Source organism: Podarcis melisellensis (assembly GCF_964234715.1).
Source record: "Podarcis melisellensis genome assembly, chromosome: 6".
Classification (NCBI taxonomy): domain Eukaryota; kingdom Metazoa; phylum Chordata; class Lepidosauria; order Squamata; family Lacertidae; genus Podarcis; species Podarcis melisellensis.
The window spans coordinates 47,099,334-47,123,962 of NC_138538.1; the positions used below are offsets into that span (position 1 = coordinate 47,099,334).

Consider the following 24,629-nt stretch of genomic DNA (forward strand, 5'->3'; position numbering starts at 1 on the left):
CAACAAAAAGTCCCGGAGCAATTTCAAGAACAAAACTAAAATACAGCAATAAAAATACACAAAAACATTGAGTAACAACATCTAATTATTGGTGCTGCCCAAATGCCCTGGCAAACATCCATTTCTTGCTGCCTTTCCTCCTAGGGGAGCTGCTCCATCATTTTAGTTGCCCCTTTCTGACCCTTTTCCAGGAAGCACCAGAGTTCCCAAAATATGAGGGAAGATGACACAATTTCCCTTTAGCAGTTTGGCCGCAGAAAGAGGATGGAGCTGTATGGCACCTACAAATGGGACCAGGCTTGTTTATCAAGACCTTTTAATTCCCCTATTCCATTTTTCCATCGCTCTCCATTCCTGACCTGAAGACATGAAGCTATACAGCACAGTACCAGCAACTGCATTACTTTTGCTCCACCAGGAAGGTTGGCAGGAAGCCAGAAGGAAAGGAAGCTCTGGCTGCAGAGAATCAGTATGTCAGGTTGTAGTCCTTCTGTTAAAGGAACACAGGACTGAGCTTAGCTCTGCTGGGACAGAAAATAAATTTCTGAGTTGAGCGTGTGCTCAGAGGTGCCCTGTTCCTTAGTTCTGTGTTCCACCAGCCTTGTTTTGGTTGGTGGAACTCAGGTTCTGGGGGGGAGGGAACAAATTAGACCCTGCAAGTCCAAAGTCTGCCCACCCCTGCGCCACAACTTGTGAGTCTTGAATTTGTGTTTTGGGAGGCGTTGATGGAGTCCTTGTAATTATGTGCAGCCGCCCATCATCTGACAACAGCAGCTATTTGAAATTCTACCCAGGCATCTTCCTGATGGGTCTATAGAGCCTGCATGGTGGAAGAACTGCTTTTGTATGCTCAGCCTCCACACTTAGCCCCTTGCTCTCGTCCCTGGCTGTGTTTACTCACAGAGCCACATGCAGCCAAAAGAAATGAATGGAGGGTTGAGGAGGGGGAAGGGTGCCAGGATGAATCATGGTTGAGCCAGCCTACTTGGGCGCTCCTTTGTGTGAGGGAGCCGCACACCTAATCACAAAGGAATGCCTTTGTTAGGCTAGGCTTACTTGCTTGGGGAAATCATTGGCAACCTAGCAACACACAGCTCAGGGTCAGGGTGACTTCACACATGGCAGATTCCTTCACCAGGTATTCCATGTGCAAATCCCGCATGTCGCTTGTCACACGCAGGTCTGTTTACAGCAGCATGCACATATGCAGGAAGAGCTCCCAGCTGCTTGGTGCCAATGACCTGTCTGTGTGTGAGAGCATGCAGAGGATAAAAGTTTAGGGTCCCAGGATCCAGTTCCGCATGTCATATATACAGCTGTGCTGTGTGTGAGTCTGAAGGAATCAAAAGGTCTTTGCTTTCCTAAACTCTCCCCCTCGCAATCCATAAAGAATCTTGTGTTACCTTAAAGACTAACAGATTTATTAAGGCATATATGGGAACTTCATCAGATGCAGGATGTATTACTCTGAATTGACATGCATGGTTGCGGGTGAGGTGGTTGAGAATGCAAACAGTAAAGTCAGAAGGCAATGAAATACAAAAAGTACCAAGACAGTGATCATTACATGATTAACAGTGGCCATTGACAAAGCACTTGATGTTAGCACAGACACCCTACCACTGGCAAGTCAATAGTGTGATAAAAATCCATTGTCCTGATTCAGGCCATGACTGCTAACATTGAACTTCTTGATGAATTGTAATCCAGCAGTTTCACATTACAGTCTCCCTCTGAAGTTCAAATGTTCAAATATATACACACTAAGGTCAATTGCAGAGTGTCCTGGGAGGTTGAAAACTTCCCCCGCTAGGTTTTTTTTTGCAGTGTCTGATGTTAGCTTTGCATCCATTAATTTTAGAGAGACTGGACTGTTAGTCCTATGTAGAATGCAGAAGGCCATCACAGGCTAGATGATGGCATATGCCAGGGGTGGAAGGACATCTGGCCTGTGTGCTAAACTTGGCTCGCCAGGGGTTCAGAGTTGACCCACAAGGCCGTTTACCCCAAACCACACCATATGCAGCTTCAGGTGTGGGGCAGATAGAAACGTGGCTGCCAGTGCACAATTGGGAGCCTTGACTGTTCATTAGCAAGGGAAAGCAGGTCTTGCTTAGCTCTACTGTCCATCCACTGATGTGTGGTTGAGCTGAAGCCTTCTGGATTGGGTGTGTGTGGTGGAACCTGATGTCATTGTGGTATCAGGTGAATGACAGATAGGCAACCCCAACCACTTGCCAAATTCAGCCTGCAAGGCTAGATCCCGATAAGGAACTGGCCTGCCGAGCCAAAAACATATCCTCCAAAATGTTGCGTCCCAAAACTGGGATGTGCATCTTCCCATCTGTGCATGAGATCACAGAGCCTAAAAGTTGTGCTGGGGGGTGGGGCTGTGCACCGGAAAAAAATGTGTTTGTGCTGCTGTACTTCTGTGGGGGGAAATTGGATGTCCAGTTTTTCTGGGACACTGTGCAAAAAGATTCTCCACCCATGGCCTATAGATTCTGCCCAGACAGGAATTATATTTGTTGCTTTCCCGTCAATCACCTGAGCTCTGTCTACTGCCTTGTCTTGAGATGCTGGATCCTGGCTACAGGGGCTCACCATTCTCTTCTGTTGGGCAGGTTTGCCACTAAGGAACGGGATGGGCTGCTCCTCTACAACGGGCGCTTCAATGAGCGACATGATTTCGTCGCCCTGGAGATTGTCCAGGAGCAAGTTCAGCTGACTTTTTCAGCAGGTATGGTTTCCTTCCAACCCCCTTGGCTTTTCTGCTTCTGCTCATCCCACCTTATGTCCTAGCAGTGTTGAAATTCCCTTGCCAGGCCTTGTTTCCCTAACCCATCAGCCTCTGCCTCTTACCCCATTATCTCCAAACCTTCCTATCTCTTCCCCACCTTTGCTGCAGGATTTTACCTGCCCCAGTGCCGCCACTGTTAGCGTAGGTGCTCCTCCTTCAGAGCCCTTATGGGAAATGGTGGCAAGGAGAGGCATTCTCTTCTCAAGAGTCTTTCCTCCCTCTCTGAGTTGTGTTTCATCTCTCCCTCAGGAGAGTCAACAAGCACGGTAGCCCCGTTCATCCCTGGGGGCGTGAGTGATGGGCAGTGGCACACCGTCCACCTCCACTACTACAACAAGGTAAGTCTCACTGGATAGCTCAGTCGGTAGAGCATGAGACTCTTCATTTCAGGGTTGTGGGTTCGAGTGCCATGTTGGGCAAAAGATTCCTGCGTTTGCAGGGGGTTGAACTAGAGGACCCTCATAGTTCCTTCCAACTCTACAGTTCTATGATTATAAGACTCTTTCATCCTGAACAGGCCTGCTGGTGCTGTGCCCAGCTCATCTCCCCCCCTCACTTTTAATTCAGGGTCATCTGCATACATGGCACTTTACAGAGAAGAGGGTTGACAGGTCCCTGCCCCAAGGCACTTACAACTAAACATGGGTGCACTGGAGGAAGCATGTGGCAGGCCATGGGATCATGAGCAGGCAGAGAGGAATATGTGATCATTTCAAGCCCGTGTACTTTGATTATTACAATAAGGAGCAGGGACCAGGCCAAGCATGGGGAGCCTTTGGCCCTCCACATGCTGCCAAACTTCAAAGCTTATCAGCCCTAGCAAGCGTAGCCAATGGCCAGGAATGATGGGAGCTACATCTGGAGGGCCAAAGGCTCCCCATGCCTGGACTAGGGAAATGATCCAACGGCTTCCTGAAAAAGGTGAGGTTTGAGGAGGGAGATGGTTTCATGGAGGCATTCCAAGAAGCAGTTCCAGGGACAACAAGGGGAAATGGACAGAGTCGTTTTAAGGTTCAGGGGACCTTTGGATGGTGACGGTGGTGGAGCTGATTAAGCAAAGGTCACAGGAAGGGATGTGCTGGGAAATAAGCACAGAGAGAGGATGGAGGGGCAGGGTCTCTGGGTACCAGAAGCTTGTGAGGGATCTGAGAGTAGGCAGGAAGCCAAGGTAGGGAGTTAAAGATGGAAGTGGAAGTCACATGGTCAGAGCAGCAACAGAAGTGAATATTTTTGGCAGCAGAGGTCTGGATGCATGTGAGTGGGAGAAGGTGAGACAATGGAACACAAGTGAGATGATTCCTAGTGTTGTGCCAAAAATGTCTTCTGCTTCTTTTTACTGTTTTTCAGCAATGAATCAGAAAATAAGTTGCATTTGAAAATTATCACAGGGGAGGGAAAATATCAGCAAAATATGCAGGGTTGATTTTTTTTACACTTCTTGTTTTCAAGGTGGCCCATGGATGTGTGTGAGTGCCCTTTTTTCATTCTACAAATCATCTCTTTGATGGGCTGCCCTCTGCAGCCTTCTTGGGTACCTATGCTTCCTGAAACCCCCATAATATCCTCAGCTGGACTTTCTAGCAGCCTCAGGAACATGGGGAAGCTGCCTGTTGATGACAGCTGTTCATCTTTTTCAAGTTTAAAGAAATTGGCATGGAATGTTTTTAAAAGCTAACTGGAGGAACTTCCCTTAACAACAAAACAAGCAAATATGTCAGTCTCAGGCTCTTGGTGGTTAGCCTCCCCAGCTCAGGGGAAGCAGTGACTTATCCTTCAGGGCCTTTTCAGATCAGAAAGTGAAGGCAGCCCGAGAGGCTGGGAAATGCTGGAAAAATGTTTAATGGAGCTAAAACAGGTTTGCACTGAAGGGACAGACAGCCGGGTCTGTATTTTTGCAATATTGTATAGGGAGAAGTGACATGCAGTGGAGGCTGATCTATTAGGTCAAATGGGGCGCTTCAGTAATAACCTAATTCTGGCCTCCACCAGCCTGCTTTATATCTTACAGCCAGTCCAGGATGTGCCACTGCCTGTCCCCTTCCTCCTCCTTAATCCCACTATTGCTCTTTTAAAACTCAGCAGGGGATAAAACCAGAATTAGATGCCTCTGGCTCCCCCTACTGTTGGCCTCCTTGCCATCTGCCCTACCAGGCCTGACTGATGATGTGACTTAGCAATGGATTTAATTTGTCCTGAACAACAGGGCAGATGGTGACATTGTCAGCACCAGCCCATGACAGCCTGTAGAGGATTCCTGCCAGCTTTCCCCACTGGCACCCCATGTCTAGAGAGATGGGCAATTTCTGCCCTTCCCTGCTTTATAGGGTGAGGGTGGCTTCTGGGGCCATGAAATATTCAAAGACCAGCAGGAGCTTTTGGTAACAGGGTTGCTGCCACCAATTCCTGGGCTCCTTTGGGCTCGAGAAGATCCCCGCCATTAGCATTCATAGTGCCCTCAGTGCAGGGACTTTTGTGCGGGGTGGGGAGGAGGACAGAGGGTTGGTGGTCCCAGCATGATGAAGTCCCTAAAAGCTAGTCTCTAATGAGGAGGCTGCTGACAGGGGGCAGGAGGAAGTGAGCAGCTGGCGCAATTGTCGCAAAGCAGCTGCTTGCTTCAGTTAATAAGCTGGGGGCAGCCCAGGGGACTGGAACGACGCAGGGGTCAGGAGTTGCTGTCTCACTGATTTGGAGGTGGGGAACAAGGCAGTGGCCAGAAATTGCCATGCAACCTCTCACGAGAAGCCCTTCCCTGCCGTGCCCACTTGATATAAGGAATCACTTCATAGGCACTAAAGTGCAGTACTGCTGGGTCTGTCATTATCTCCTGGACAGAGAAACTTAACCAAAGTTGTACATAGAAGGATGGTGAGCTGAGGTCTCAGCTTCCTGGGACTCAAACAGGACCCCAGTCTAGGTCTTCCCTGAGAACTCTGACAGGCCAATCAGACCTTGAGTGGGTTATCTGGTTACCACATGATTAAAATTTTGGGTACTAGTGTCCTTCTTTGAGGTATGCAGTAATGACCACACAAGGCTGTCCTGCACAGGAACTGGATGTACACACAAGGGAATCAGATAACCAGAGCTTAACACATTTAGCACCAGCACCGTGTTACACTCGGAGGTGGGGAACCACAGGAATGCAAGCCAAATTTGGCCTGGCTCAGGTGCCTCGTACCTACCACACCCACTGGCCCCACGCCTGACAACCTTGTGACAAAATGTGGAGCATGTAGAGATGCAGCTGGGTTGGCCTGTGAGGAACTTGATTATGCAGCCGATTTCCTCAGAATGCCAGTTTGAAGTCACTGCCCAGCTGCTGAAGGATGGTGAGTTCAGGCCTACTGGTCTGGTGACACAGTTGAGTTGCCTATCGAGAACCCTGTCGTGCAGCCAGTCCCTGCAGAAATCAGCTTTACCAGCCTTGTCCTCAATGCTTTGCAGAGCACAGGACTGGCAAAGCCCCCCACACTACAGTTCCCATGAGCTATAGTTCCCATGAGCTACAGTTCCCAAGCACTTGGCACCCAGGGCTTGGAAAGCACTGCGCTGGAGACTTTGACAGGTGGGCAGGACAACCCATCTGCCAATCACTCACCGTGGGGTGAGGACAGATAAGGATCTGGCCCGCTGGGCCCAAAGGGTTCTCCACCCCTGCATTAGACAGATGATAAATGTGAGGCTGCACAATTAGTCTCCTGTTCCTTCAAGTTGCCAACTCCTTCCCCCCACTAATTAGAGGGAGTTAATGAGTGGGGGAGAGAGAGAGAGAGAGAGAGAGAGAGAGAGAGAGAGAGAGAGCCCTGTGCTGCGGGTGTGCATCCTTGAGCAGCCGGGCTGGAGCCCCCTGCAGGAGTCCAGGGGAGTCCAGCTGCTTGCTCCCGCTTGACAGCCCTTTAGGTGGGACAGGGTGTTGGCCCTCCCACTCCTGGGAATGTTCCTGGAGACTGGCGTCAGTACCGATGAGCTGGATTGCCTGCAGCAGCTTCACCCAGGCACTCTGCCTCTGTGCCAGCAGACAATTTACCTCCTGCTATCTCACGTGGCGGGAGGGCAGATTCCCGGTGCCTGCAGCCAGTGCTGCACATAGACAGCTCCTGACCCCAGAGCTCTTCATCCTGCTGCTTTCAATGGGGTAGGCGCCCCACAAGCAACCAAGGGACAAATGTGGGTATCAGGCCTCTCACATAGCTTGCACGTGCATAGAGTGCCAAGGAAGAATAAGTTAAACGCAACAGAATTGGAGGAAAGTGAGCTGAAATGCTGTGGCCAGTTTGGTGGCCTGGAGGGCAGGATCCTGAGCTGGAACTCCAGGGCAAGAGGGAAGATGTGGCACCACCATGCCACACACAGCACTGTGTTCCTCCAAGTTGCACCCACACTAGCCCTCACCTGAGTTCATTTGTGGAAATATTCCCATAGACTTTCTTTCCCTGCCGAACAGGGTAATTAAGACCAGCTAAGTTTTACTCCAAATACACCCATTGAAGCTAATGGGCCTATTTATTTATTTAAATTGTAGACCACCTTGCCTCTGAGGATCGCAGGGCGGTTTACAATATGGTTCCGGCATGCAAGCGACAGCCCAACGCAGCCAGCCACCCGCAGCTCCACTCCTAGGTCAGGCAGGGATGGAGAAGAGGAGAGGCGGAGGCAGCATTGCTGCGTCTGTCCTCCGCTGGGCTGTGGCACACAAGGGCCTGAGCATGCCCTTGAAGCAGTGGCTGGGCACCTCCCTGCTCTGCCCATCCCCGGATGCTCTATTGCTGTTTATGCCCCTTTAGGTTCTAGGTAAGGCAAGCAGTCTCTGGGTTTCGTTCCCTCTCTGTTGTTTGTATCGGAGAAATAAGCACAGCACATAAAAACCAATGTGAATCCCTGGCGAGGCATGTGAGGGCCTGCCTAGCCCCTGAGGGTGCCTTGCCTCCTCCGCTGAACCGCAGGAGCTGGGATGCCTGGGAAGTGAGGTCTTTCTTTCCACAAATGGGCTGCTTTTTCATGGAGGAAGAGCAGCGTGCTGCTTCCTCCAACTGTCCCCATTAAATGATGGTAGGGGAGCACATGGTTTGCCTGAGGCCAGCTCAGTTCCCTTGTTCCCACTTTGGGAATTTCCAGGCGTTCTAGCACATCTCATTCCATGCAGCCAGTTGGATGGAATTGAGCACATGTACATGGGAGGTAAAAGTTGCAGAGGCCGCTGTGGTGGAAAGACACGGTGGGGTTGGATTCACATCCTGCCCTTCAAAAGCAGGATAGCCATGTGTAGAATAGTGGGTAGACATAGCAGACGACGCAGCGATTTCTCCAAAGCAGCTCTTTATTTGTAAGCTGGAACAGAACTGAACTGAACAACAAATAGCTCAGCCGGCCTGCTTTTATAGGCAGCCGGCTGTCAACATTGTAGCAACAACAACCCAGGGTTTCCCACCTAAAGTAACTGATGTGGACCTGAGTGAAAACTACATACATGATACTCCTTTTGGCCAGGGTGAGAACTTCAATACATAATACCATGAGATTCACCAGGAACTGGCAAGGGGATTATTCAAGCTGGGGCTGCATTGTTGGAGTGAGAAACAGAAAGGCAGAGGCAGCCAAGCCTATTGGCTGCACTGTGGTCAGAAGTGCAGGCCAACACAGTGGCTAGTAATATTGGGCTTGAAATGGGGAAATCCAGGTCCAAATGTCCGCTCAGCTGTGAATTTCTCAACCCAAATGTTTATTCTCCCTCATTGATTCTAACCTGAGAGTACAGAAGGGCAAGGTACAGATGTAGCAGACATTGCAGCTATGGTTCCATGATAGGCATGTGCCTTGACATGGGATGTGGAGTCTCTCTGTGACTAAGAGCCTGTGTAGTGTGGGATCTGTTTAGGCACTGGAAGGAGTTGCTGCAGCAGCCTGGACCGGGGGCACAGCGAAGGATGGCCCTGGTGAACAGGAGCATTTCTCTAAATTAAATGTGACGTTAAATGCATTTAATGGGCATGGTGGTTTAAAATGCAAATAGCCACAGCAGTGGGACTTGAACAGGATTAGGATTGTCTCAGGCAGGGAGGGAGAGTTTAGCTCTTTCTCCCCCCACTCCTGCCTTGATCCTGATGAAAATCGCCAGCTCTTCCAGTGCTGTTGTTTTGCATTAGGTGGAAAACTCCACTTAGCTCTTCCCAAAGATGGAGATTATTAATCAGGATCTAAGCATGTGAGGAAGGGTTAAGCTCCACATCGTCACCTTATGCAAAATGCATAAGACAGTGCAAAAAGCACATTTAAAGTCACATTTCATTTGGCCCTTAGCTGCCCAGTGGGAGTAGGGGAGATGAACTGATATTTGAAGCCAGTTTTTATCCCGGCTAAAGTTCCACTCTATGCCCATTGATTCACCTTGCAGTTTGTCCTGTTTCACCCAACCCAACATGAGCTTTGTGCAGTCGTGGTTCACACAAACAAGGGCAAAACTGCCCTTCTGCAATCCTGGATCTTTGCCGTTAACTTTGTGTTGTTGAATTTTCCTGGGGGCTGAGCTGCACTCTGATTACAAGTAGTGATGGGAAGTGAGGCATCTTCTTCCAGACTGGTGTTTCTGTGGGCTTGTTTTGTGGGTGTGGGTATACTCTGTAACATGTCATTGATGCAATAACAGTGCATTAGTGGGTGGTTTATATTGGATCGTCCACACTTCATAAGTCATTCTGCAGTGCTTCTGCAATGTTACCACTTTATTGCCATCCGGAAGGGCTCTGTTGCACTATAGCAATGAAAATTTACAGGATTTTATGGGGCATGCCCCTATTGTGAGTGAAGCCGTATGACACCCCAAAAACTTTTGAATGCACAAGGGATATTGAATGCTTGATTGCATATAACTTCCCTGATTATATTATGGGCACAAATAACGATGAGTGCTCAATAAAAAGAAGAATAGTTTTGGAGGGATCCTAAGAGCAACATTTCTCTGTCCTGCTTGGCTTCAAAGAAAAAAAGAAAAAGGGTGTGTCTTGTGACTTCTTTGGTGGTGAGTTTACCTGAGGACATGTCACTCTGCTATGAAACTGGCTGTCTGGCTAGAAGGGGAAGCTCATTTCCACAGCTTGTAAGTCCTTAGATTTCAGGCCATTCCCATTCCTGGCATAAACTTATTCCAGGCTTGTAAATAGCTTCTCATCTGGTTCTTTGTTGCATGTAAAAAAAAAAAATGCCTCCAGGCAAACAGATTGGGGGGGTGGGGTGGGGTGGAATAATACTTTTCATACTTGGGAACTTGTTTCTGAGTGAAAATACACATTATGGGTGCCGTTTATGAGTGGTACCTCGGTTTTCGAACGTAATCCGTTCTGGAAGACCGTTCAACTTCCGAAACGTTTGAAAACCGAGGATCAATGGGCTGCCTGCAAAGTCGATGGAAAAAAGAAAAGGAAAAACATGCCTCAGAAACCTTTCGACTTCTGAGGCGCGTTGGAAAACAAAAGCAATTACTTCTGGGTTTTCAGCATTCGGCTTCCAAATTGTTCAGCTTCCGAGATGCTCAAAAACCAAGGTTCCAGAGTATTATGCATGGTGCTTGCAGTTTTTCTGCAAAAGAGAGACCTTAATCCTTTCTCAGGCCACCCTCGCCACTCACCCTGTACCAAGTTCCGTGCAGTAACATGAAAAGTATTCCAGCTCTGGGGAACTTTCCTGGCTGATCCTGGTGCTGAGGCAAGGGCTGTGTTTTGAGCTGTTTTCTCCCCCCCCCCATTTGTTTTACATGTTCTGAGGAAGGAGTGGCACAAAAGCTGAGAAGGGAAGGCTTGGGCTGCCTGCCAGTCCCTTGGTGCTGTGCTGTGACCTGTTGCCATGGCCACACCCTCCCCTCCTTCTCCCCCAGCTGCATTTCCTTTTGTTTGGAGCTGTCATGTTTCCTTGCCACAGCCTTTGAATCGCTCTCGAGATTCTATGGTCCAGCCCCGCACGCCAAAAAAAGAGAGTCACCAATGACCTGTGATTTTCTCCCGCCAGGCGTGGGGTTGGGGGGCTTAGGCTGAACGCCAGCCCAGTGGGCAAACACAAAAGAGGTCCAGGACAGAAGCTCACACTCTCTGTCACTTGCTGGCTAAAGTGACATGCAGTTATCTTCATAGAGAGTTTCACAAAATTCACAGAGGTATATAATCACATTATTTAAAAAAGCTCCCCACAAATAAATATTCCAACCACTGCCACCAGTGAAAAGCCAGTGGAACATAGACCTGCTTATTTAAATAAGCACTCATATACCTTTTGTGCCTGATGAAATGGAAAAGAAACAGCAGCAGGAAAATCACAAAAGGGAACAACATGTGGCCAAATGTGGGGTTAATTTTGGGATTATCCTTTAATAGGCACCTGCCCACAGATATAATCTCCAGTGGAACATATTTTTTCATCTGATTGTGCACACTCTTCACCAGTTCCCACCCCCCCAAGAGAGACCCCTCTTAAGCTTTGATTACTTTCTCGCCTGATTTTGCACATGCTTGCTTATTTCACACTAGCAGTCTCTTTCGTGATATGTCTTGGGAATTCTATGAAATCAAGAAATCAATGCCGTTTTGAACTTTGTGGTTAAAACCAGTGCAGTTTTGAAAGGCTCAGTCTACCACTACCTTGATTCAAAATGGTGTCCCGTTGTATCCAAACATAGACAGAAACCTGCTCCTTGATATCGGGGACCATCATGCAAAAGTTGTTTACAATATCTTAAGAAGTGTCAAAATTCGTAGCCATCAGACAAACAACTTTCCCAAATTTATGGTAGATTCTCCTCCAGTTTTCCCCTTGCTCAATTTTTGTGTATAAAAGGGGAGAAGCTATTGACGGATATTTGCACTTTGTTCCTCACTTAGCAAAATACGTTAAGTCAATAAGAATGAACATGTCATCTGTACAACGCTCTCTGCACATTGGCAGCTCTGTGGAAATCTGTAAAATCTAATGCTGTTAATTGCTTTGGGGACTCTTTCCTGCAATGGTTGGGGAACCTGTGGCCCTCCAGATGCTGTTGGACTACAACTCCCTTCATCCCTGATCATTGGCTAGGCTGACTAAGGACTAATAGGAGTGGGAGTCCCACAACGTCCATTGGGGCACATGTTCCCCAACTCCTGCCTTACTATAACTAATATGATGTGATTTTCTGCTGTATTTGTTTCCTTAATCTTTTCAGTGGGGCTGGGAAATTGTAACATTATGAAAGTTTGAACTATGGTCAAACTATTCAGTAGGTCGATAAATTGATTTTTTTAAAAAAGGAACCTGACTTTGGTTGCCTGTGCATTTGGCGCAAGTCAAAAAGATTAAAACAACACTGCCCTCGGAATGCATTAAGTGACCTAGTTCACATGGGAGAGCGAAGTAGGTGTGCACTAAATGTGTGCTGGTGTGTGTGCGCAAGCATGCACGCACAAACATTACATATATGCAAACTGCTTGGGAACAGTAAGAACGATATACAAGAAAAGAAAGTGTTGCATTTAAAATGCACTGGTACAGATAGAGGCACTGCCTAAGATCAAAGGTCCATCACACCTCTGTAGTCTTTTGCAAGATAATTCCTCTCCTTTGTGTTGTGATTACATAGTGCTTTTTAAAACAGGGATCACGTGTGTGTTTCTGTGTGTTCTGTGGCAGAATTAGGCATCACAAGAATCTCAGGTCTTCCTTTTTTATAGTGAGCCTTTTCATCCTTCTTGCTGCTGAGAGATACTTATTGGAAGCAGCTGGGCATTGTCTGCTGCTAGATCAATATGGGACACTGTATTTGTGTCCTGGATCTATACCTATAGATCAGATTGTTCAGCTCTCCTCAGGGGAGCATACACACAGAGAACCGTCTTTTATGGTAGATTCATTAATCTAGAGCAAATTCTGGCCCCCGTTTCTCTCCCTACAACTGTTAAATGCCGGGTGATAATAGGGTGGAATTTTGCCCTGTGAAGTTTTACGGCATGTTTACATGTGAAACAATGATTCTAATATGCTACGTTAGAATCACTGCTTCACACATAAACACAATGTGAAACTGCAAGGGGAAGAATTCCACTCGCTTGTTGAGTGCTCAGCATCCCAGATGTGTGGAGGGCTTTGCAAGTGTCTGCCCCAGACATTCAGCCCCCTGAAGATCCTTCCAGAACTGCTGCCCACATGGCTGCTTTTCCATTGGCCTGCCTTGGTCTAAGGCAGCTTCCTCTCCTCCTAGGTTTAGTTCAAGAGATACTGGGAGAGAGCTTTTACCTGCTCTGGCATCTCTTAGACTAGAGATGGGGAACCTGTGGCCCTCCAGGTGTTGTTGGAGTCCAGTTCCCATCAGCCCCAGCCAGCACAGCCAATAGATGATGGGAGTTATAGTCCCACAACATGTGTCTAGACAATACCTTGCTCTTCCTGGCTTGCCCTTTGATTGTGCTGCCATGGCCATTACTTGGCTGCATCAGGATTCTGCTTTTTCTCCACAGCCCATCGTGGGGATGTCTGGAGTTCCTCAGGGGCCCTCTGACCAGAAGGTAGCTGTGGTGACAGTGGATGACTGTGACACTTCCGTGGCCTTGAAGTTTGGTTCCGTGCTGGGAAACTATTCTTGCTCAGCTCAAGGGACACAGTCAGGCACCAAGAAGTAAGAATTTTATGTGCGCTATAAACACAACTAATGAGCCTGGAGAAATGAAGAACGAGCAGGCATAGCTATAGCCAGGCTGGCTCCACTGTGCTTATTGTTCACTGGGGAAATTCCTATTAGGATCATGCCCTGTGGGATAGCGTTCACCTGTTCTAGCTTTCACAATCCACCTTCATACTGCAGTTGGAGGTCTCAGGAGAGCAATTGGGGAAGTTTGACCTCTGCACTTAATGACCTTTCAGCTGATGGAGTGGAGATTGAAGATTGGGGACTAAAAGTGAAGGAAAGGGAGACTAGCGAAGGCTAGTCAGCCGTGTGATATTGACTGATCAGTGGTCCTGCCCAGCTTATACATTTGGCCCTAGAGGCTGATCTTGATATGGATCCTGTTCCTGGAGCCAAAAAAAGTTCACCACTCTGATTTCCAGGGTCAAATAATTGCTGTACAGTCGTACCTCGGAAATCAAACGGAATCCATTCCAGAAGTCCGTTCGACTTCCAAAATGTTCGGAAACCAAGGCGTGGTTTCCGATTGGCTGCAGCAAGGTCCCACGGAACCTGCGTTGGATGTTCGGGTTCCAAAGAACATTCACAAACCAGAACACTCACTTCTGGGTTTGCGGTGTTGGGGAGCCAAAACGTTCAACTTGCAAGGTGCTCGAGTTCTGAGGTACGACTGTATTCTGGGCAGCACTATTTTTCACTGTTGAGCTATTGGACATCTTAGTCTTCACCAGCTACCTTCTGCTACTACAACTTTACACAGACAGAGACAAGTCTGGGCTAAAAGCTTTGCTACCCCATTGTGGGACTCGTCAAAGCTCCTGGCATATCCAGGTACCTATAGCTCTGATGATGTCAATCACTTGACCTGAAAGACCACAGTGATGCCAGCCATGATTGGGTCAGAAGATGTATTTTAATCTGCCATTCCCTCTGTTGAGCTTGACCTCCTGAGTTACTCCTGTCTTGGCTTCCCAGGTCCCTGGATTTGACAGGTCCACTGTTGTTAGGTGGCGTTCCTGACCTGCCCGAGAGCTTCCCAGTACGGAACCGGCACTTTGTAGGCTGTATTCGGGACTTCCTGATTGATAACCGAGAGGTGGACATGGCTGACTTCATTGCCAACAATGGGACGGTGCCAGGTATGGCTTATGTTATATCTAGTGGATGGATCCAATTGATACAGGGGGTGCAAAACTGGCAAGAAAAGTACAGTACTGACTTTTTAAAAAATATTGCTGGGTGTGCCATTGTGTGTGTGTGTGTTGTGGTGTAGTGATCAGTGGCATAGCGTGGGGGGTGCAGGGGGCCGTCTGCACCGGGTGCAACATCTGGGGGGCGTGCTCCACGGGTTAGGGGGCGCAAAATCCACGGGTTAGGGGGCGCAAATTACTTGCCTTGCCCCGGGTGCTGACAACCCACGCTACGCCACTGGTAGTGATGGGTCTTTGTAAAAGTGCTTCAGTCCTGTCCCTGATTACTCTCATCAGTTGCCTCCTCTCTTGCCTGCCTTGACACTCCATTCCTAACCCATGGAGCATCTTCTGCTGCCTTTAGCCTTTCCAATGGCGTCTCACTTTTCTCCTCTAGGCTGTTCAGCCAAGAAGAACGTTTGTGACAGCAACACTTGCCACAACGGCGGCACGTGTGTCAACCAGTGGAACACCTTCAGCTGCGAATGTCCCCTGGGTTTTGGAGGCAAGGACTGCAAGCAAGGTAAAGGGTGGAGGCTGTGAAAGAAGGGAGGCTATGGGGACATGGTAGCTCTGATAAGGCAGCTTGAATGGTCCCTGGGAGATGGAAGGCCAAATTACATATATCATTGATCACATATTTTGAGCGCAGAGTTTTCCCTTGCAGAAATAGTGAGTGGGGTTGGCCATGATCCAGATTGGGACCCCAGTGTGGGGGTGGGGTGGGCAGGGGGCTTCTCATTCTCCTCAGTGGTGGTCCCAATCCAGAGCCATCCCCATCTCCAGTGCCTGCAATTTGCATGGGGGGGGGGAGTTTCTGAACCACTCCAATTGGGCTGCGTTCAAGAGTAAACCACATGATTCATGTTGCATATAGTTGGGCAGCAAGGATGTTGGGGGGAGGGCTTTTTGCTGCCTTTTTCTTCTGAGGATAAGAGGTGGAATGTTAACAGAATATCTCTGTCCAGTCTCAATCCCTGTGTGTGGGGCTGTGGTAGCAGGGAGGACATAACACCCATTTAAGTTAATGAGCTTCAGAAGATTTTGCTGCCGCTGTCAACATAATCCAACAGTAGTCCAGAAAATGTTGGATGCTGGGTTGTAGTGAGAATAACTTCTGGGTGTCAGAGTGAGAGGTAGCTCACACCCTCCTGCTAAGGCCTGGGAGTGTAAGTAAACAGGAGCTGTTTACTCAGCTGCGTAGGACACAGTTGCCTCAAATGCCATTGTGCTGAAGGTGGTGTCTAGTCCTTCAGTATAAGCAGGCAAAGATCAAGGGGGTGGTGTCTAGGCCAGGGATGGGGAACCTCTAACCCAGCCTTTCTCAACCTGTGGGTCCCCAGATGTTGTTGGACTACAACTCCCATCACCCCTAGCTAGCAAGGCCAGAGCTCAGGAATGATGGGAGTTGTAGTCCAACAACATCTGGGGGCCCACAGGTTGAGAACCACTGCACCGGTCAGATATTGCAGAGCTTCACCTCCCAACAGCTCCAGCCAGCCATCCTGCCCAATGGTCAGGGGTGAAGGGAGCAGAAGTCCAATAGCCTCTGCAGGGCCACAGGTTCCCCATCCCTGGGACAAGCCCTGCTTTAGGGATGGAGTTCCCAAACCAGGCATAGGCAAACTCAGCCCTCCAGATGTTTTGGGACTACAACTCCCATCATCCCTAGCTAACAGAACCAATGGTCAGGGATGATGGGAGTTGTAGTCCCAAAACATCTGGAGGGTCAAGTTTGCCTATCTCAAACCCATAGGATGCCTGGCAATAAGATGGGGGGGGGGTTCAGATCCCACCTGCTAGCATTATCCTTCATCCTCTCCCCTTCCTATACTTTTTATCCCACAGTGTTCCAAACATCCTACACTGAAAGGGTCAGGAGATGGATTAATACAACTCTAGTATGTTTGTCCTTACACTTGTGGCAGTCTAGTGACCTCTTCCACTGGTTCCAGCATTCACTACGGGTTGAGCATATCACCTTTTCTCTCATTCCCTCTCATTTACACAAACACACACACACACACACAGAGAGAGAGAGAGAGAGAGAGAGAGAGAGAGAGAGAGAAAGGATTAACGAAGGCCTCCTGCTGTACCCATAAGTTTCATCCCTGCCTCAGATGCACTCATTTGACATGCATTTGACATGCCAGTCAGATGATGCACTGCTTAAGCTGTGTAGACATTGATTACTCCTATGGCCACCTCCTTGGAAGGAAAAAAGCACTCTGTGTTTGCTGCCAATGCAGAGTTTCTCCTCCACATTGCTGCCCCCCCCCCCCGGAATTTCTCCTCTGCTTCTGAATTGTCACCAGAACATTATTCTAGGCCCAGGAGGGGAGCTGCTGCATAAATTCACATTTAGTACTCCATTGTGCCCCGGAGAGAAAAGTAATAGGATCTTATAACTTGCTGTCTTACTCCATGAGAATGATTTCAAAAGGCCGTAATAACATGTCTGCATCAAGAGGAAAGTTCACCCTGCAATGATTGTTCTGAGTTGCATAAAAAGAAAAGAAGGTTGTATGTATCAGCCTGCCATATTTCCAGGCCTCTCTGTAACCCTGAAGGCTAGAACCTTCTGTTATTACTTTTTTAAAAAAAGCAAAAGTGGAGCTGGGAGTTCCAGAGTTGCACAAGCATGCCTCAGGAGGTGCATACAGCCTTTCAGACTTGTGCTGGCAGCCTTGTTGCAGGGTGTGACTGGAAATCTGTGGCTTACATGCATGCAGGACCCATATTCCGGCGATTGCTCTGCTGCGTAGCAATGCCTGCTTTTGCTGACTTGTGTCTCCCACCATGCAGAAATGGCAAACCCCCAGCGCTTCCTGGGCAACAGCATGGTCATCTGGAACAACCTGGCCTTGGTGATCACCCTTCCATGGCACATTGGACTCATGTTCCGTACTCGGCAGAGCAATGGCGTCCTCCTGCATGCGGCAGCCGGGCAGCATTCTACCATCACCTTGTGGGTAAGTCTCCAAGCCAGGGCAGCAGCACCCTGTAGATCGGTGGCCTGGAGAAGACCGCCTTCGCCTACAAGCAAGAAGTAGAGAGGTTGGAGGGGATGCAGGTTCTTTGCTCCACAAGGTTATCAGGAGCAAATTGATGCACTTCTCCCAATAGTGAGAATGCCAGCTCACCTGCTTCTTACCTCTTTCCCAGCTGAGCGAAGGGAATGTGCTGATGACTGTGTACCGTGCCAACAGCCGGGTCTCCGCCCTGCGGCTGCACCAAGTGAAGGTGAACGATGGGGACTGGCATCACATGCAACTGGAGCTGCGCAGCAGCAGGGACAACCCAGAAGCCCAGTGCTTAGCCACAATGGCCTTTGACTACGGCTTGCATCAGGTATGGGGAGTGAGTTGACTTCACCCACAGAAGTGCGCTCCATTCTTTCTCGACAACAGCTGCCGGCTTTGTGACTTCTCTCCCAGGCTGTTCTAACACTGGACTCGCTTTCCCTTAAGCTCTGCTCATGTCCCTCCCTGCTCCGAATCAACCAACACGCACTGTTGTTTTAGTTCCAGCCCCTTCCTACCTTCCAGTGGCCTGCACCCCTGACCTCTACCCAATGCTGTTTTTCTAGAAAAAGAGGTGCTGCCACTCACCACTCCCTTGTTCTTTTAGAATGGCAATGGCATTCACCTGAGAGGTGCCTGAACCCACCTGAGAGGTGCTGGAACTGAATTCCCATGAGTTCCTGCTGAAAAAAAGCCCTGTCTCTATTCCCTTGCCCCCTCAAGTGTTGTGGCCTCTTCAAAATATATGGGGAAAGCAATGCTAGATGGCTGCTTTGTCTCTTACCTGTCCTCCAGGTGGCAATCAACATCAGCAGCGAGCTGCACGGACTCAAAATGCGGAACCTGAGTGTTGGCGGCATTCCTGGGGAGCAGGGTGAAGTGCAGCAGGGCTTCCGTGGCTGCATGCAGGTAAGCAGGGCCAGGAGCCTGCATCAGTGACCCCATTCTGGGCTGTAGGTAATGCCCAGGTCCATGTTGAGCCAGGTGCAGGCACTGCCTCTTCTCTCATTAGCTTTCCTCCCAGGGACATATTTCTCAGGGCTAATTTGTGTGTCATGTGTTCTCTGTGCATCTGTGTGTCTGGTGGTGCGTGCCTGTCTGTAAGCATGCCTCTCTCTCTCTCTCTGCACAAAGTTAGAAGCTGCCACAAATTCCCACCTGGAAAATTGCAGTCAGGACAACCATCATTTCAGGGGTTGGAATAGATGACCTGCTGGGTATCTTCCAGCTGTACAGTTCAACAATCATTTGATTATACGCTCTCACCCTCCAACCCTATGTGGTTGGAGCAGTGTGGCTGAAGCAGGCCTGCTGATTGGTTGTAGATTACATTTGCCTAATACATTTGTCACTCTCTTTTTGTTGTCAGGAGGAAAGGAGGGTGTAACTGATGGTCCCTTTTAAAATAAGATCCCCAGCAATCTCAGAGCAGCACTATTTTTTATTGCTCCCCACTTTTTTGGATGCCCACATTTGGTTTTGCCTGCCATGCAGATGGATATGGGTCGAGTGTGTGCTACCTCAGATAAGATGCATGTTGGAACAAATCGAATCGCTATCAGATTTGTGCAACTCTCCCAAGTGCAAACTCTGACCTTACTCATTCTGTTCACCTTTATCGCAGGGAGCACAGCGCCATCTAGGGGCTGCAGTTCTCCAGTGGTTCATGACTAACTTACTTCTTTCTGGGGTGTTTTTTTTGCTCCCAATATGGGGGCCATTTAGGCTGCTTCCAGACAACCTATTTATAATGCGCATTTGGACCGATTTGTCTGCAGAGAGATTAGGTGCCACCAACTATTTAATGAATATTTGTAGACAATGTTGCGCCAAGTCAATGTTATCCATTACTTTCCTGTTTGCAAAAAGTCTGATCTTTTGGAGAAGTTGATTTGCTTTGCAGGAGCTCATCCAACTCAGCTTTAATTGCACAGCCTGAATTTGCTGGGATGCGATCGAATCCCACTCAGAAATAGTGCCAGTCTGAAAGTGCCCTTAGTTTGCACACAACAGCCAGCAAATTCTGACCAGGAAATGCAAGTGTGCCGGTGTCTGCCCTTCTAAGAGCTGGATCTCTGTGGTGCTGCAACCCAACACACACACACCCCGTGTTCTCTTTATTCCCAGGGTGTAAGGATGGGTGAGACATCAGCCAGTGCTGTGGCTCTGAATGTGAACCAGGCTGAGAAGGTGAACGTGGAACGTGGCTGCAGTATCCCGGATCCCTGTGACTCCAACCCTTGCCCTGTCAACAGTTACTGCAATGACGATTGGGACAGCTACTCCTGCAGCTGTGACCCAGGTCAGTTGGGGGGTGGGCAGAGAAGGGGCAATGGAAGAGCTGTTGCTGCTGCTTTCCCCCCAGAAGTACTGGAGAGATTCCACTCTGGTACCCTCCAAAGTTTAGCACTGTGTGGTACAGGGTGAGCTAAGCCATTAGGGTTAACTAGGTACAAAGGGTGCCTGTACGAAACAAAATTAAAAAAAACTCCTTCCAGTAGCACCTTAGAGACCATCTAAGTTTGTTATTGGTATGAGCTTTTGTGTGCATGCACACTTCTTCAGATACTGCAGAGATTGAGCCTAGTTTTCATTGTACCAGAGCTAGCTGTGATTCCACCTGAACGTCTGAACAACAACAACCTGGCCATTGGCTATACATGCTGGAGATGATGGGAGTTGTACTTCAGGCATATCTGGAGGACCACATGTCTCCAGCCATCCATCTCATCTGCAGCTGTTACTCTTTGCTGCACCTTGAGGGGTGGTGTCAGGCATCAGGGAATCCGATCCCCCCCCACCCCCCCACCCCGCGGCAGGCTGCCAGGAATAGATAGACAAGGAAGCTCTTACCATTGTCTTTTGTTCAATATTCACACAGAGAGAGGCTTAGAAATGTTGCCTCTTGGAGAAATGGCATTCCACTGAGTAATCTCCACCCCCTTGCTCTCCTCAATCGTCACCACACCACCCACCTTACGGTGGCCACTTAGGGCCATTTGCTTCCTAGCTCTTTGCTCTCCTACTTTCAATGCTTGCCAGGTTATGGGAGAAGGGGGGTCTGGAATGCTTTCTAGTGATGACGTGTCAGCCAGCTGCTCCGGCTCTGCTTCCTCCTCCTCCTCTTCTTCCATTATTTCCCAACTTTGTCCCTTATCTACCTCTGAGCCGTGACCTTCTGCAAACCACTGTTGAAAATCTATACTGTCTTTCTCTTCTCTGGAAGCTTCAGGAGGAGGGGAGGAGGTCTCCACCATCCCTCCTCAGTCCAGTCCCTGACAGGTGGTTCCCTTCCTTCTGTGCCCAGCCGGAAACTCTTGTTAGGGGTGTCCTCCATTTACCCTTACACTGGAGTTTCTGGCCAGAGTTACACTGGTGAGGATGACATAGGGCTCAAGGTTTTCCCCTTGCTGCTTCAGGCTACTACGGTGACAGTTGTGCCAATGTCTGCTCGCTCAACCCTTGTGAGCATCAAGCCGTGTGCGCCCGCAAGCCCAGCTCCTCTCATGGCTACACCTGCGAGTGTCCAGACAACTACTTTGGGCCATACTGCGAGAACAAGTGAGTTGCCTCCTGCTGCTCTGCGAAAGGGCATCTGGTGGGTGTGCATGGGTGGGTGTGCGACTGTTCTGATAGGTGTGTACAACTCCCAGCATGCATGTAGAAATGGATCCTTGAAGAGCTGCAGGTGTGTGGGGGAGGATATTGATATATGTCTCTGTACCTGAAAGTGCTGTGAATAAGCAGTTGTAGTGGGAGGGGGCATATTTCTAAATTAGTCTGTGCCAACGGGTTTCTCTTAAAAGAACTGTTTTTGTTGAATTTTTGAGACATCAACAAACACATTTAATTAAATTCAACTAGATGGTTGTTCCATCAACGGGGGAAAGTCATAAAGCATAACAAATCAATGATTTCACTCTCGTTAATTCTCTCCAAAGATTGTGATTGCAGTGGTCTTTGAGTCTGGTTGTCCCTATGCATGTACAAGATAAAAGTTGCCAGGTTACAAAGAATGATAATGGGTCCAGTTTCCCTCTGGCACCATGAAGTTGACACATCAATTTTTCCCACTAACCCAACAGTCCATACACACATATACCAGGAGTCAAGTGTCAGCCCCACACCTAATTTCCAACATTTTGCTATTTCCATTGGGGCTGCTACCGGTAGAGAGTGCACCCACTGTTATTGTGTATATTTGCTTCTATGTTCTCAGTCTGGGAAGGTAGTAGATGCAGTAAGGGCTTTGTGGGTATGAAAGCAGGAGACAGTCTTGCCATGCGTTTAGGTGGTGAGTGCAGAAGGTAGGCAAAGCTGACAGTGTGATTTGTGCGTCTATGCAAGACAGGGAGGTTGCCTTGCATAGTGTGATGCAACAACAAAAGACTCTATATAAGCAGATATGTTGAAATCCTACATACTTTGAGTCATAAACTCTTCATCAACGGCTTGAAAAGCACAACTGTCGTCATCCACATGAGAGCAGAAGATTTAAAGAATGGTGCCTGAAAGAAGCAACACCACACATTGTAACCCCCTGAAGTCTGTCCCTCAAAGCACAATTAGTTTCCAAGACTTTTATCAAAGTAGGCTTTTCAGTATTGGACGCATATTCTTTTTTGTTGTTGGCAGCTCTCTCTCTCTCTCTCTCTCTCTCTCTCTCTCTCTCTCTCTCTCTCTCTCTCTCGTCTGTTCTCCCCCACATATATGGTGCTGCTGCCTGGACTTGTTCTTATTTTTTGTGTGTGATTGTAACAGGCCCTGTGCTCTCTCTGTGACAGGCTTGCTCAGCCCTGCCCACGGGGGTGGTGGGGGCACCCTATATGCGGACCCTGCAATTGTGATGTCGGCAAAGGATTTGACCCTGACTGCAACAAAACCAACGGAGAGTGTCGCTGCAAGGTGGGCCTTGCCTAATCTGATGGTCCCGGTTGGGGTTAGAGCTGCAATCAGGGGTTTAAGGAGGACTGAAGAGGGATCCTAGCTGTTTGCAGTTGTTCCACCCATGGGCAGAAAATGACTATTTAGTTAGGAGAGTGGCTTTTCAATATTCTTCCTTCAGAAATCTTTCCAAATAAACTTGTCTGCTGAGGAACTCCAGCATATTGCACAAGATTCTGGCACACAGTATGTGGGCTTCAGGCAATGTTTATTGGGCCTCAGGTATTAGCATTCTTGAATTGAGAGAGTTTGACTTAGAAGACACCCAACTTCCCCCTACAATTGCACGCTGTAGGACAGAGGGGATGAGGAACCTGTGGCTCTCCAGGTGTTGTTGAACTACAACTCCCTTAACCATTGGCCAGACTGGTTGGAGCTGTTGGAAGTTAGATTTCAACAACAAATGGAGACCACAGGTTCCCCATCTCTGCTGAAGGGGATGAGCAGTTGTGGTGACCCAGTTGTCTTGCATGGATCATTGTCCAGCACGACTGGTGATTCTAATTGAGAAATCCTGATACTCTCCCAAGCTACTCTGGAGTTCCCTTGAATGTGGTGTGAAAATCACTAAATTAAGAGACTGGGCACAGGCGCTGGTTCCTGCTTCAAGAAGCTCATTCTGTGGTCTTACGTAAATCACTCCCCCCACCCCCTTCTCTCTCTCTCCCTGTCAGCCTAACATAGCTCACAGACTTGTTAGGAGGGTGAGTTAGATTAGAAATGACTGGTAGCAGTGCTTTTTTCTAAAGAAAATGTTTAGGGGCACTCTCAATTTGAATTCAAGAAAACCACCATTTTATAGTTCAAATCGGGGAAAATAAATACAGTAAATGGACAAAAGTACAAAGATTCACAAAATGTTTAGGGGTATGCACCCCCCTGCACCCCCCCAAAAAAAGTGCTGACTGTTTAGTAATCATAACAGTACCTTGGGAATTTCCATCCTTGGTGAGTGTATGTGAATTGTGTTAGTGAACTGTGTTTTAATGGGAAGCAGCATTTATTGCAGGAAGTACTTGGAGAATAATTAACTTCAGATTATATGTTTTCAAAAAAGAAGAAGTGGTTACCTTTGTTTTTAAAGTTTTGTTGGGTTTATCTTCATTTGTTTTTTAATTGGTTTGTAGATTTTAGCTGTATTCTGTCTGCAGTTTTATTTGCACACTTCTTAGAGAGCTCTTTGATCCAGTGGTTTATAAATCTCTTAAATAAAGTAAAATAAACTGCTGTTGACTCTAAAGAGGTTTTGGGAGGGGGATTAGGTGCTGGGTTAGCCAGGAGATTTGTAGACTGCTCTTGAGCTACAGAGAATCTTCTACCCTGCTCCTTGGGACTTACATGCCTTCCTGTTGTTCCGTAGGAGAACCACTATCGACCAGGGGACAGTGGCATGTGCTTGCTCTGTGAATGCTACGCCACAGGCTCTCTCTCTCGAACTTGTGACGCTGAGACTGGGCAGTGCTCCTGCAAACCGGGCGTGATTGGGCGCCGATGTGACCGCTGCGACAACCCCTTTGCAGAAGTCTCCACCAATGGCTGCGAAGGTCAGCAGTAACTCCTTGGGAACGGGCTGAGTAGAGCGGAATTCCGTTGCTGAGCTGAAGCAGGGAAGAGGTTGCTAAGTCAAATCTCTGGCCATGTTGTGGGACTGGATAAGTGATGTTACTGATCAGTCTGCCTTCTGTGAAAGGTGTTCCCTAGTTGGTGTTCATTGAGTGACTGGAGCAATGAGGGGGAACCTGTGACCATCCACTCCTAAATGTTGTTGGACTCCAGCTTCCATCGGCCCCAGGCAGCACTGCCAGTGGTCAGCAATGGTGGAAGTTGCAATCCAAGAATACCTGGAGGGCTGCAGGTTAGCCACCCCTTGGACTAAGGGCTACCTGGATGAAGTGAGGAGATGGATTCAGCTCTAGTTCTGCAAGGTCATTGTCCTTTTTCATTGCCTCCAGTTTTCATCATCATCATCACATTCTGTCCTAATCTTCTCTTGATGCACTCAGATTCAATACAAACAAACAATTAGCTCTAAA

The 24,629-nt window shown here is 48.4% G+C and overlaps 1 protein-coding gene across 4 annotated transcripts in view; it reads left to right on the forward strand.

The window, feature by feature from the left end:
• The window catches only part of CELSR2 (cadherin EGF LAG seven-pass G-type receptor 2), a 112,102-nt gene that overhangs the window by 67,012 nt on the left and 20,461 nt on the right, over positions 1–24,629 (forward strand). For all 4 annotated transcript variants that reach the window (XM_081915366.1, XM_081915368.1, XM_081915367.1 and 1 more), the window contains exons 4-15: positions 2,625–2,740; positions 3,050–3,138; positions 13,273–13,430; positions 14,415–14,578; positions 15,027–15,152; positions 17,435–17,601; positions 17,795–17,980; positions 18,448–18,561; positions 19,780–19,954; positions 21,072–21,213; positions 22,437–22,557; positions 23,957–24,140. In XM_081915366.1, the coding sequence (XP_081771492.1) occupies positions 2,625–2,740; positions 3,050–3,138; positions 13,273–13,430; positions 14,415–14,578; positions 15,027–15,152; positions 17,435–17,601; positions 17,795–17,980; positions 18,448–18,561; positions 19,780–19,954; positions 21,072–21,213; positions 22,437–22,557; positions 23,957–24,140 (1,742 nt within the window). The remainder of the gene's footprint in view (positions 1–2,624; positions 2,741–3,049; positions 3,139–13,272; positions 13,431–14,414; positions 14,579–15,026; positions 15,153–17,434; positions 17,602–17,794; positions 17,981–18,447; positions 18,562–19,779; positions 19,955–21,071; positions 21,214–22,436; positions 22,558–23,956; positions 24,141–24,629) is intronic.